The sequence below is a fragment of the Thermobia domestica genome, chromosome 12, assembly GCF_964235325.1.
Source record: "Thermobia domestica chromosome 12, izTheDome1.hap1.1, whole genome shotgun sequence".
Taxonomy (NCBI): domain Eukaryota; kingdom Metazoa; phylum Arthropoda; class Insecta; order Zygentoma; family Lepismatidae; genus Thermobia; species Thermobia domestica.
The window spans coordinates 177,483,312-177,497,415 of record NC_137465.1 but is presented as its reverse complement, the minus strand read 5'-3'; the positions used below and the strand labels follow the sequence as shown (position 1 = coordinate 177,497,415).

The 14,104-nt window shown below is 35.8% G+C and overlaps 1 protein-coding gene across 1 annotated transcript in view; it reads left to right on the top strand.

Moving 5' to 3' along the window:
• LOC145666860 (uncharacterized) overlaps positions 1-13,836 on the top strand; it is a 185,336-nt gene extending 171,500 nt beyond the window's left edge. The window contains exons 4-5 of the mRNA XM_081734441.1: positions 7,891-7,980; positions 13,519-13,836. Coding sequence (XP_081590567.1) covers positions 7,891-7,980; positions 13,519-13,665 — 237 coding nt within the window. The 3' untranslated portion in view covers positions 13,666-13,836. The remainder of the gene's footprint in view (positions 1-7,890; positions 7,981-13,518) is intronic.
• Positions 13,837-14,104: the final 268 nt, after the last annotated feature.

Genomic DNA, 14,104 nt, shown 5'->3' with positions numbered 1-14,104 from the left:
CCTGGCAAGTGTTTCGTAGCATGTCCGGTGTGATCGAGTTGATGGCTTCTTCAATTTTGTGACGAAGAGCAGGAATATTAGCTACAGGTGTGGCGTAGACTCTATCTTTGACATAGCCCCATAGGAAGAAATCCATAAGGTTATATCGGTGGCCAAGGAGTCGCTCTATCGCGTCCAATCCATCGTTGTGGAAACGTTCGGACTAAAGCCCTACGAACATCTGAACACGAGTGCAATGGGGCACCATCCTGTTGGAATATCACGTGTGGTTGCAAAGTTAGTAGCTGGAGAAAAGCAAAGTGTTCAAGCATGTCCAGATAAACGGGCATTTATTGTGTGCTCCATGAAGAAAAATGGTCCGATAATTCTGTCTGTCCCAAAGCACACCATACATCCAGTTTCTCGCAATCTTTGACATATTCATGAACAATGTATGGGATTAGGAACCCCAAACGCACACATTGTGACGATTCACCTTGCCTGATGTGTGGAAGATTGCCTCATCACTGAAAATCACCCTCTCCAAGTAATCGGGATATTCTCGATCCGTTCCAGAATCTCCATTGCAAACCTGGTTCGTTTTAGTAAGTCATCTTGCTGTGGCGCCTGAACGATTTGCAACTTAAACACAATATTTTATGGAGCACCTTATGGACCGGTGAACGTGGGATGTTCAGCTCGATTGACACTGCGAACTGAGAGCTCCTTCGTGGCTAAGCGGTTAGCGTGCGCGTCTTTGCCGTGGGAGACACGGGTTCGATTCCTGGCGGGAGCTCACGTGGTTCAGATTCCACGTTAATCAGTAGGTCCTGTCCCATATAGCCTCGCTGCTAAAAGAGACGTTAAACTCAAAATCAACTCAAGTCAGCTCTGCGAACTGACTTCGTTGGGCTTCTAGTGAAAGCCTTCTGAACTCATCCATAGTTTCCTCAGACGTTCGTGCTTTGCCCGGGCCAGGCTGTCGGTTGACACTCCCTGTGGCTAAAACTTCTCAAACCATGTTTTAATGGTCTTGACGTCTGGTAGGTCCTGTCTGAAGTTCCTCTGCATGGTAACTGGTGATTTAGTCTCAGCCAACCACACCACACACTGCACTCTCTCTTGTGCTGTTGTCATCATTGTTCATAAACACCTGCAACAAATAACAAAAATTAACAATCAACAACAAAAAACCATTTGAGTTGCTCTTCAAGATGCCGCAAACCGTTATTCTCTGGCACTGATAGTTTCTATGCAATTAATATTTGTAATCAGGGAGGTTTCATGTGGACACCCTACATTTCACATAAACCTATTCTCACCGTACGAAGAACGGGTATTTCTGCTAGGTAACGAATTAATTAAATTACATGTAGTTATTTTTCTGAAGTTCTTAAGAGTATCCTGACAAGGAATTATTCAAATTTGGTGAATTTTATTGCTGGAAATGATTGCTAGCACTGGATTCAGCACCAAAAGATACAGAGAAAAAGAAGGTGTTTAGTGGCAGACCGTATACAGGGTGGGAGCGAAGTGCAAAGGGCAAAGTGCGAAAATAGAACATAGAAAATATCAAGAAATTCCATGTTAATTTTGAAGCGAGTAGAGGAATTGAGGCCAAATGTTGCATATGAGGAATGCATGTAGAGCTCCACTGAATAGGCGTAATGTGAATCACTGGGGACATTTGAAAAGTCGCCATGTTGAAATTAGCGAAAGAGGAATAAACGGGAAAGGGGTCATGCGGCATATGGCTCTGGACGCACAGAGTCTATTGAAATCAATAGTGGATAATACAGTTTGAGACCTCTGTAACAGGAGGCGTTACACGCTATGGAAATATAACAATACAGTCGTAAAGATGACGTGAATGAGGAACAACCACAAACGTGAATGAGGCCACTTTCCAGCGAACAAACGTCCCAGTACACTGAATATTCGTTCACTTGCTGGTAAAAGTGCAAATATGACCAAGGACAACCTGAAAGAGTATTCATGACTGACGTTTTCTGGCCTCGTATAGACCAGATAAAACAGCTGCTCCTCGTTGATCCATGAAGAACCAATAAAGATGAAGAGTAGGTGTAGAAACCGGACAATGTTGAACTTACCTGACTCCTTATCCCTGATGGTTGCACGTCACTCATACAACCGTTGGATGTGTTCTTCTTCCGTCCGTATAAGAATTCGTAAAATATATAACAGACGCCGTTTTTCTGTCATCTGACTTCAAAACATGACAACGGGACAACTTCATTAACTTGCATTCATTCACCCACTTCCAGTTTGCAGCACTAAGATTCCAAGCTATGATTAGATTTGCTTTCTACTAAACTGGATATTTGCAAACATCATCTGGCGCATTCATGACACCTGTCGGCTACTGCTTGAATTTCAATACGAGAGACAACTGTGACGAGCCCGATTGTCCATCTTTATCGTTTTTTAAATGTGCCTACTGTTGTCTCCATTTTTGTATCAACCACACAATCATTCTTAAGTTTCATAACAGTTACAATTAAACAGAGGTCTCAAACTGTATTGACCACTATTGATTTCAATAGACGGTGTGCGTCAAGAGCCATATGTCACATTACCCCTTTCCCGTATATATTTCTTGCGCTAAATCTAAGATGTCGGCTTGTCAGATGTCCCCCATGATTCTCATTACGCCTATTCAATGGAGCTCTAAATGTATTTGACCTCAATTCCTCTACTTGTTTCTAAATTAACATGGAATTTCTAGACAGTTTCTACGTTCTATCTTCGCTCTTTGCGCTCACTTATCTCCCACCCTGTATACGGTCTGCTACCAAACAACCTCTTTTTTTCCTGTATCTTTTGGTTCTGAATCCAGTGCTAGCAATCATTTTCAGAAATTGAACTCACCAAATCGGAACGTTCCTTTGTGAGTTTCGTTTAATTTTAAATTAACATTTAATTTTTAAACCATAGGTAAATTGAAAGTAATATTTTTATTAATATATTGACAACAAATTACTGTGCTTGTGCCTATTAAGCCAGGGATGTAAACTAAGTGCACAGTAATTGTTGCTTCTACTCACTATCCAAAGTAAGTAGGAAACTAGAAACTTCTTCTATCTCCACCAACCTAAGAAACTTAGGATTTTATATTGAATGACATGCAAAGCGATATAATTAAAACATGATAAAGTTAATCTTTAGAGAATTCATTTATTCACTTATTGTTTTATAGTAGAGTTTTAGTAGTAGGATGTTTGTCTGTGTTATTAAGTAAAATAGTCAATTCGCATTGCATAGAACTATCTATGAATTGGTCAAAGGAATGAATATCAGAGATGTTATTCTAGCATACCTTTGATGAACGAGGTTTGGACTGCAGACTTCGAAGTTCGTCGCCCAGTGGATGGATGTCCACTGGAACTCGGTTCGATGTTGATCTCAATAATGGCTCATTGAGACTATTCCAAGAATGAAACTCCTTGGAGACTGTTCTATGGATACTGCTAACAACTGCTTCTCTACGGGTCTCCCAGAACTGATCATAGAGACTCCCTGAGACTGATCCTCCTTCACTCATCCTCATTCCCTCAAACATTAGGTTTTTATCGTCATTCTCGTGATGACGAATTCTGTTGTTGTTGATTGCTTATTCTGACGTTTCCCATCTCTGAGCCGAAATTGTGCTTATTCACAATTTCTGCATTTTCTTTCATTGACCAAATTCTGTAGACAGCTTATGTTTGCGATATTTCCACTTTTACCTAATTTCAGTTATGTGTCTGTGTTTACAAAATTTTCACAACGTTTGACATTTATATATTTCATATTTGTTTTGTTATTATTGTGACACTGCAGACTAGTGTCTTTCTTCTTGATGAAACAACAGGCATCAGCAATGCCTACTGATGATATAACATGTCTGCTACTTGATTACAGCATTTTAGAATAATAAACAAAACATTGTCATAATTCTCTCTTTAAACCAATTAATGAAATTAATAAATTTTAAATCTTTACATTTTCTATAATTTTGGAGTGTCGTGAAGCGCATACTGCAACAATATATATATATATATAGAGACCGTTGTACTTAGATTTTCCCTTTTTTCTTTCTTTCTTTCTTTCTTTCTTTTTCTTTATCTTTTCTCTCTCTCTCTCTCTTTTTCTTTTTTGTAAAACTTATGGCTATGCCTCCTCTATATATATATATATATATATATATATATATATATCAACATTTATTTTGCATATGATTTGCAGCAACTAAATACTTTTACTGGTTCGTAACTTATCGATTTTCATATGATCCAGATACGTTTCTAACAAGAAGTAACGAATCAAATAGATCACCCATCGTTTCTCTCTATTAAGATGAAGAAAATAGAAAAATGTTTCATTCTTCTTGTCTTCTTGCTTGCCAAAGAAAAAGAAGGCACTAACGAAGCTAATGAGAGACAATTTTGAGGTTGTATTATTAGTATTTACATATATTACATAGAAGATACACAATTTAGATTTCTTCTGGGCATAAATCTATTTTCCATTTTATATAGATATACAAATAATATTATTAATATTAATAACAATAACTGTCATTGGTAACAAATTGAACATATGTAATTGCTTTCTACTTATTTATTATCCCCATAGGGATAGGTGGGATTAAAATATAGGCCCAATGCATTCTTTATGACCATAGTCAATATTGTATATTATACATTTTTTTTATTTTTATTTATTTATTTATTTATTTATTTTTTGATTTTTATAAGCCTCCACTTCCCCCTGCCTTGGCCGATTTCTTACGGTCTTATTATAGGGCAGTCGCAACTTCCCTCTGCCTTTTTTTCTCTCTCATATACTCTTTTATTTCAGTTTTTCTCTCTCTGCTATTCGGCTTTCGTCCTCGACAGATTTGAGGTGAGGCTCTGTTTTATGGCATGGTACCTAATTATATAAACCATGCCTTATTTTCTTCTTTTTTTAAAATTACTATTTATATTTATTACAATTATTATTATTATTATTATTATTATTTTTTTTTTACAAAAGTACATACACAGACGATCACAGACATAAAACCTGAAAAGAGACAGAGCTGAAAAGATACTAAAAATAAAAAATGATTAATATAATATATAAAAGTGATAGTTATGATAGTAAAAACACAAAAATTTCCTTCTCGTTTATTAGGAAATCGGTACTCCAGACTTCCTAAAAGTTTTTCTTCTTGTTTGTTAGGAAATCGGTACTCCAGATTTCCCAAAAATTTTCTCATATTAACTATCTTTATTGTTTATTTACTTCTTATCTAGATTTGAATTTTGCCTCTTGACAGAACACAAACACTACACATTCTGCACTACAACACTACACTAACACTAAAACACTAAGCAGATAAAGTGTTTAGCTCTTGGCTTCCTCAGAGCTGATTGTTTTATTTGATATCAAATCTATTTAATTTTATTTTTATTTTTAGTGTATCACACAAAATTTATCTTCTTCTTCTTTCTTCTCGTCTTTCTTTCCAAAGGTTTTCCAAAACATGTCTTGCCAGAGTACTAAATTTTTCTAGTTTATGTTCTTCTTCTATGATCGTTTTTATGCTATTTTCTTTCAGTTCATTCCTTATTTCTTTTATTGTATTGTTTGTTATATATCTGTCGCAAGACCAGAAAATATGTTCCGGAGTGTGAAGATCGCCACAAAAGCATTTATCATCGTTTTGTAAGTTTAGTCTTTTAAAATGTGTTTTAAATGGTCCATGTCCTGATATATATTCTATCACATCTTTACTTATATTTCCCATCCTTTCTCTTGTTTTTAAATCTGGTATAATATTTGTAGTCCTGGCACCTTTCCTGGAATTTTTCCATATATTATACAATTCGAGTCAATAAGCTGATTGCTATTTTGTTTCTGAGAATCTACTGGAATGTTAGTCATTATCAATCAAGGGCGCCGATCCTGTGGGGCCGGGGGCCCGGCCCCCCAAAGCACATGTGGGCCCCCTATTGTATTTATGAATATACAATATTTGGCATAATTTGAGTGCAATTTGTCTTAAAATCCTCATATATATATATATACCTTCAGCATCTGAATGCGCCCCCCCCCCAAATTTACAGAGAAATCAGCGCCCTTGTTATCAATCCTTCACTGGTTGGAAGTCTTTCTTCATTTTCTTGAGGGATAGTGAAAATAATTCCTTCTGATTTATGCTGCAGAAATTCCTTCACATTCTACACAGCTTCTTTCTTCAACTTTTAGTTACTTGGTCTACTTCTTCCCTTGTTTCTGAAACTTTAACAACCATTTCTTCTTTATTTACTGACCTACTTTTTTAATCCGAATAGTAGAAATCCCTATAGAATTCTTTCGAATATTTTATTTCATACTTCTGGTTACAGTTCCATTACATCTTTTAATTCTCATTATTTATTATTTTCCTAAATTTATTATTTGGTTCTCTCGAAGTTCCTGTTTGCATTTCTCTGAAATTGATCCGCCCACTAAATGAATTTATCTTTTTTATATATACTTTGTTAGTTTATCTTATCGTTAGTTTTGCTAAAGCTATTGACAATTTCGCAAAGATACACTTTTAAGTGGAAAAATTGAAATTTGAGCCTTGAAAATTGAAATTTATCAGAGCCTTGAAATTTGAACGCATTATGGTCGTTTGGATTCCATCTTAAACTGTAGATCTACATCTCACACAGCCTCAGTGCTGAAAAGGGACGCTAAACATCAACAAACAACAACTTGATTATTAATTGTGCGAGTCAGTTTGAAATTCCCTTGATTCCTGTTATATGTAACACTAATTTCTTATTTGTAACATTAATGTATTAATTCCACGCATACACATAATGCTCTATGTAAAACAACAAGTATTTACACACATTGCATATCTTTATTAACTACAGTCAACACGTTAGTACTATTGTTTCAAATATATATATATATATATATATATATATATATATATATATATATATATATATATATATATATTACTATAGTAAAAAAAAGTGACTGACTAACGGAACATATTACTATTTTTTTCTTAATTTAACCCAGTGAAGCGGGTAATTGATGCTAGTATATTAAATAGTACGTATAGTAAATTAGATTTTATATATATCAAGGGCGGACTTCTGGGGGGCGCGGTGGGTTGTAATACTGCTACTTAGAACTACTTTAAATAGCTCCAAACACTGGGATGGATTTTATTTATATATAAAATAAGAAAATTTCGTCTTTTGGGGGGCATCGCCCCCCCTGGATCCGCCCCTGACTGATCACCATTGTCATTGACAGTCGCGTTCTGTCTTCTGAAAAATCAAGGTCTTCGAGAATTTTTTTTTTTTTTTTTAATGTGTTACCATAATGAGAAATCTTATGGCGAATTGAAAAGTATTAGACTCACCACACTGAATGTGAATAAAAGTTGGTGAGCAACCCATCAATGTTCGTTCGCAAAACAAGATCCTTGAAGAGGGTGGACGATTGCTTGAGCCAACAAGTCTCAAACCGATCAGTTTCCTTAAGGTTCTAGCAAAGTAATTATAAGGGGTATTCTTTCAGATTCTGATAGAAACTTTTTGGGAACAAAATATATGTAATAGATTTCAAAATGCCTCTGTCAAATTTAGTATATGCACATTCTTTGTGCGAAAAAATTGCATTATATATATATATATATATATATATATATATATATATATATTCATATTCCTGAAACCGATATCTTTGACATTTTCTGTTTAATAATAATTCAGGAATTTGATTACAGAAATTAGAGAGAAAATCTGTAATGGTCGCCTAACATTTTTGAGAAAAAAGTGTTACTTATGGCAATAGTGCTTAGTGAGTTATGTATATTCAGTATTGCTATTTGTATATCATCTATTTATTTTTCAGATCAAGAACGTGAAATTATCAGATTCCGGAAGCTACAGGTGTCAAGTTCCTGTTACTAATTCAACGAGTACGATTAATGCTTCTGTAGAGGTAAGAAATGTCTTAATTTATTGGATATCGTTATATACAAACTCTAACTATTAGATATTATTAAGATTTAATTATTTTATATAGAAACTTTCAACCTATTTCTTTGGCTATAAAGTAATCTCTCGATGCTGACAAATTGTTCGAATTCCGGTGGCAGTTCATGTGCCTCGGCTCGGATCCCATGTTAAATAATATTGAGCTTTTATCCAACCGGTACCAAAAAGGGATATTAAACAACTAATAGATAAATGAAAATGGTTATAAATCATATCTAGAGTGAAGAATACGAGCGCCATTTTCTTAGCGTGCAAAATGTGTCGTTCCATCGGGTGAATACCAATTATCTGTGCTTGTAGCGACAATCAAATACCTAGACTCGGTGTCTTCCCGTTTAGCCTTTTCCCGTTTCGCCTTATGCTTGTTTTCATGACTTCAGGCTATGATGATAAGATATTGTATGTTAATTTGATTGTAAGGCGAAACGGGAATTTCCGTTTGGCCTTCACCAGAGAAGGGAATTTTCAGATTATGATAGGGAAATTTAGTGACATTTTGCAAAACATTTGTAAGGCTAGTAATATTCACATTTGAACGAATAAAACATCGTATAATCAAAGTAAGTATTCAGAGTAATGTATTATTTCCGTCACTGTTTTAAAAAAAGTTTAATTCAACCTTAATTCAAAGCAAGTGAGAGGTGTGGTTATGTTATGACTATGTTGGCAAGTGAGAGGTGTGGTTATGTTATTACTATGAATAGTTTAGCAAAGACTTTTAATAAAGTGTTAGCTGAACAAATACACAGAAATAAACATAAGAATAAAAATACTATAATACTTCTAGTACTGTTTCGACGGACTACCTGCGTCTTCTACAAATATATTGCACACTGAAGTAGTTGCTCGTGCAGCCATGTATAAAGGTAACCAAGAAAGTTCTGTCGCTTTTTGTGAAGGTCCGTGTTCAATTGGCCCTCACACCGTAAGTTGAATGCGAATGGAGATAAGGTGAAGGTCAGTTGTTGGTGTGGGAACATCCAACATACTACCTTGTTCTGGCAGTTCAGTTACACCGTGAACTTGTGTAAGGACAGAGTGAACATGGGACCTCCACAGAGCGCCATGACGACATGTATGCTGTACAAGTTCAAACTGGGGTCAAACGCCGCTGCAGCAGGAAGATATGGTTGAGGGTGTCGTGGATACGCGAACAGTGCAGCGGTGGTTTAACAAGTTTAAGGTCGGTGACGGAACACTCAAAGACGCACTACGTGCCGGAAGACCAATACAAGTACAAAATGAAAATCTTCAGGCATCAATTGAGGCGAACAGTAGCCAAACATGTGAGGAACTGGGATTACAATTCAGTGTGAGTGGAGAAACCATTCGGCAGCATCTCCATCAACTTGGGAAATACTACAAGTTGGGTCGATGGGTCCCACATGATTTGACTGCGGGCCAGAAGGCAACGCGAGCAGACACCTGTGTTTCTTTGCTGTCTCGTCTGAGGAAGGAGCCATTTCTGAACAGGGTGTTGACATGTGATGAGAAGTGGGTCCTGTACGAAGCTCCACGACGCCATCATCATTGGTTAGCATCCCCTGAACCGGTTCCAAAACAGCCGAAATCAGCAGTACACCAGAAGAAGGTCCTCTTGTGTGTTTGGTGGACTACTCGCTGCATCGTGCATCGGGAACTGCTACCAGCTGGTCAGAGCATGAATGCAACTGTGCACTGTCAGCAGTTGAGCCGTGTTCAAGAAAAACTCAAAACCCTGGAGCCAGTACTTCTGAATCACAAAGGTGTTTTCCTGTTACAGGACAACGCTAAGCCCCAATTGGCTAGGATGACCCGGGACACCATTCTATGCCTTGGATGGGAAACACTATTGCATTCGCCATACTTCCCGGACATTGCACCGTCCGATTATAACCTATTCCATTCCTTGGACAATCATCGGAGAGGATGCCAGTTCAAACCCTTAGTAGAGGTGCAAAATGAACTTGATCGCTTCATGGCCCACCAAGTTCTACCGCGATGGAATCCATGGCTTTCCAGAACGTAGGCAGAAGGTCGTCGATGCTGATGGGAACTATTTTTGATCTTACAGGTGCATCTTAGGTGATATATCAATGTTCGAAAGTATTGGATAAAAAAAAGGGAAGAACTTTCTTGGTTACCTTTATATTTGTACCTCAAATAAGAAATAAGAAATTATAATGAGATAAGAAAATTACCTTGTTCTAGTAGAATAGCATTTTAAATTATACGTTTTTTTTTTTTTTTTAATTCTACATATGTGGTTTATACTTTAATACTTGCTTATTCTAGACTTACAAACAGTGAAATTGATGTAATTTCATATATTGATGCTGTTTCATATTATTTCCACATAGAAACTTGGTACACTATTTTGGGTGTGATAATAAAATTTTGTTCTTGTAAAATATTTGAATTTAATTTGTCTGAAATAGAAAGGAGGTTGAGGTTGCAGTTGAGAATATAATTAAGCTCTCTTTGTTACAGATACGGAGTGATAATTCCCTTTTATGTTATAAGGCGAAACGGGAAAAGGCCAAACGGGAATTCCTGTTTCGCCTTAAGATAACATCCTTATCGGTTGTCTGTCAAAATATGTTTTGACGGCATAAGGCGAAACTGGAAAAGGCCGAACGGGCATAAATACCTAGAATGGCGTGCACCGAAGTCATGTGCGCTACTCACTCAGCTACACTTGAGTATTCAGCTGGTTTGCAACTTTAGGGCCAGACATGTGTATGTACCGTATATAATAAAACTTATATACTGCACACAATGAACTACATTGATAGAGCAAAATATCTTCCTGTGGTACTGAAGCTACGAATATTCCGACTTCTCCTTAACAGAGTTTGATTCTTAGTGTATATTAGAATTTTAAATTTTTCAGCCTGCTGTTCAATAAAAGGGTTGGATGGTACACTTCGCCACTACTCATGAGATTTCTTTGTTGAAGAATATTTTCATGAGAATTTATGAAATGACGCTGTAGTCTGTAGATTTCTGCAATATACATTTTTCATAGGATTGCGCTAGATTATAAGATTGTAATCTTAGTACGTCCGTCTACCAGTTACTCCGCACGATAACTATTGAACGAAAACGAATTTTTGGATTTTGTTTTCTCTAATAGACAATTGTAGCAATTACCTCGTCCGAGTTCATTAATGTAATCAATTCAATAATATTTTTACAGGTAACAATGACTATAACGGTGGCTATCCATGTTCCAATCATTCATAAAAGTAACTTCCGCTTTACGCTAAAATGCAACCTTCACAACAATGAAGAGTTGCGGGTTGCATAAACATCTAGAAGAAATATTTAATTTTTAAGCCTTTATTATAAACTCAAGTTCATTCATTCATAAATGTACATTTCGTGTGATCTTGTATTGTTTTTAAAATATTTTATTTTTGTCCACTAAATAACCAACGAGTGTTTGTTTTTCCAAATGGTGATGCTGACATATTTCACCAAAAAAAAAAAAAAAAAATCAACGGTGTCATTCACAGGCCAAAACCGCGTTAATTAATTAATCGCATAAATCTGATTTGTTCTTTAGTTAATTGTATATTATTAAATAAAATCAGGTTTATTTTTAGTAGATTCATTCTTGTCTTTTTCTCTTATAATCGTAATTGATTCAATTAATTACCTTTCGTTTAAGTTAATTATTTCTGATTGCATGTCTCGTAATTGGCAACAGCACATATTCCTGTACCTGTTCTTTTACGAGTAACTTTGGATTTGGAATAATTTGGTTGGATTGATCTTTGCGTAGGGAAACGTAGAGTTTCAGATTACTAGACTGGTTACTGTACATATCAAAGCTGTATTATCTTATACTAATAATCGATTTCCTTATGTAGCTTTTCATTATTATCAATGTAATACATTGCAACATTAATATGCCAATAACGCTTCCATCGAGACAGTTACGTTAACGTATCTATCCTTTAAATTGAACTATTGTGCCATATTTAATAATAATAATAATAATAATAATAATAATAATAATAATAATAATAATAATAATAATAATAATAATAAAACAAAAACTTCATAGACAAGATCTAACTATCTATCTAAGTGTTTATTACTCATGTTAAATAGAAGCTTTTTAATATATACTAGCTGTATCTATTCTTGTTCCTTGTAAGTAACTATGTCAGTGGCGTACGCAAAGGGGGATTTTATGGTTTAAACTTCCCCTTGAGAAAAATATATGAAAATAAATATTTACTACATTAAGATATACAGTATACACAAAAATTACACTTGTAAGCTTAAAATTGAGTGCTTGACTCCTCCTTAACGAAATTCTGCGTACGCCACTGGCTATATTAGTAGAAAATGTGACTGATGAAAATAAAGAAAATAATAAAATTAAAGAAAATAATCATTTAAAATATATAATAATAGTGTATAATGTACGAAGACAGATCGGAAAATAAGTTTCCCCTGGCGACTATGGGCAGAGATGTTTATACAAGACAAACAATATATTGGAAAATAATGAACACAACTTGCTTAATCTTTCCAAATACGAACTAAAGATATCCTTCCCGTTAGTCTATTAACTAACGCGTGTCCCTTTGGTGCACGTAGTCCCGGTTTCGATTCTCGCTGAGACAGCTCAGATATTTAATTTCACAATCATTCACTTTCATTAATCATCCGTAGTTTTTAATCTAAAGGGCTTAACCTTGGAACGTTTAAATTAAAAAAAAGAGAAAAAGAACCGAGGACGTTGATCCATTTGTTATATTGCAGTAGAGTTCTCTTAGTAAAATGCGTGTTCTGGGTACAAAAATTCCTTCATGGCTGGCTTCTTGTCATCGGTTCCCAAGTGCCTTTGGTGAGAGCCTTCTTCAATGGCTGAAAGAGATGGAAGTTGCAGGGTGCGGATTGTACAGAAAAAAAAGCGTTATCGCATCGCAGCAAAGGATGGTCTGGCATTGTCGTGCTAAAGGAGAACGCCATAGTCCAGGCCGCTTCATGTAAATAGCACGCTTCAGTCTTGTTACTGTTTGACAATACCACTGAGCATGGATTGTTTCAACTTGTATTCTTGCCGAGCACAGTGTGAGTAGCTCATCCGAACGTTTTGCTGGCACTGTGATAGCGCCACATGTAGGATTTGGGTCGTACATTTTCAAATTTTGTATGAATGACTCGCGTTGAACTATAGTGCTGCCAAAGTGTGTTGATCCGTGGCAAAAATGCGAACTAAATTCAACCCTCGACACACCCACGCGTTGAGCCAATAAGGGTTCAGCTGTTGCTAAGCGAAAGAAAGGGAGTGGAATTCTTTCCGATAGAAGTGCTTGGAACGGAGGACTAGGTGTCAAGTCAATGTGATATATCTAATGACTTGTTTACGTTATTTGTTTATGATATCTCGAAAAGAAACAGGGGAAACTTACTTTCCGACTTCTCCTCCTAATTATAAATAAAGAAGGTTAATAGGTATTTATTTGTTCCTTTTCTCCCTTAGGTCATAGTTGTTGATGTTAAGACCGAAGACCAAAAACCAGAAGACCTTTCAAGTGCATCTTCAACAAAAGTACCTGAAGCCGTATTAACCTGGATAGCAGTACTTGTCACAACAAAGCAACAAATGGTGAAACATCTTTTTCCGTAATTGGCAAGCGAACAGAAATTCACGTACTGGAAATTGTAGTTAATATTGTGATTGTGTGAGCACGTACAGTATATGAAGAGAAGCATTAATTTGAAAGAACAAATAAACAAATCATCAGCAACCTCACTGACTCTCGTAACGGTTGCTATAGTATCAAGAGAATGTCAACAGTCACTATTCTTCTTTTATTTTAATCTTCAATTGTCTTGCCTAAGTTATCCCAATTTTGTTGTATGTGTCATTGGTGTGAGTGTGAGTGGATATATTGAACATTTCATTAAATGCATAGAAACGATTGAAAGAATGATGCTTCAGTTTTAGTGAATGGGTAAAAAGTGACGAACATCAAAAAACGTAAAGAGAATTAATAAAAAGTAAACTGGAAAACATGGTAAAACAGTCGTGTAGATAAGGTAAGCTTAGTTGCACAAATTACAAA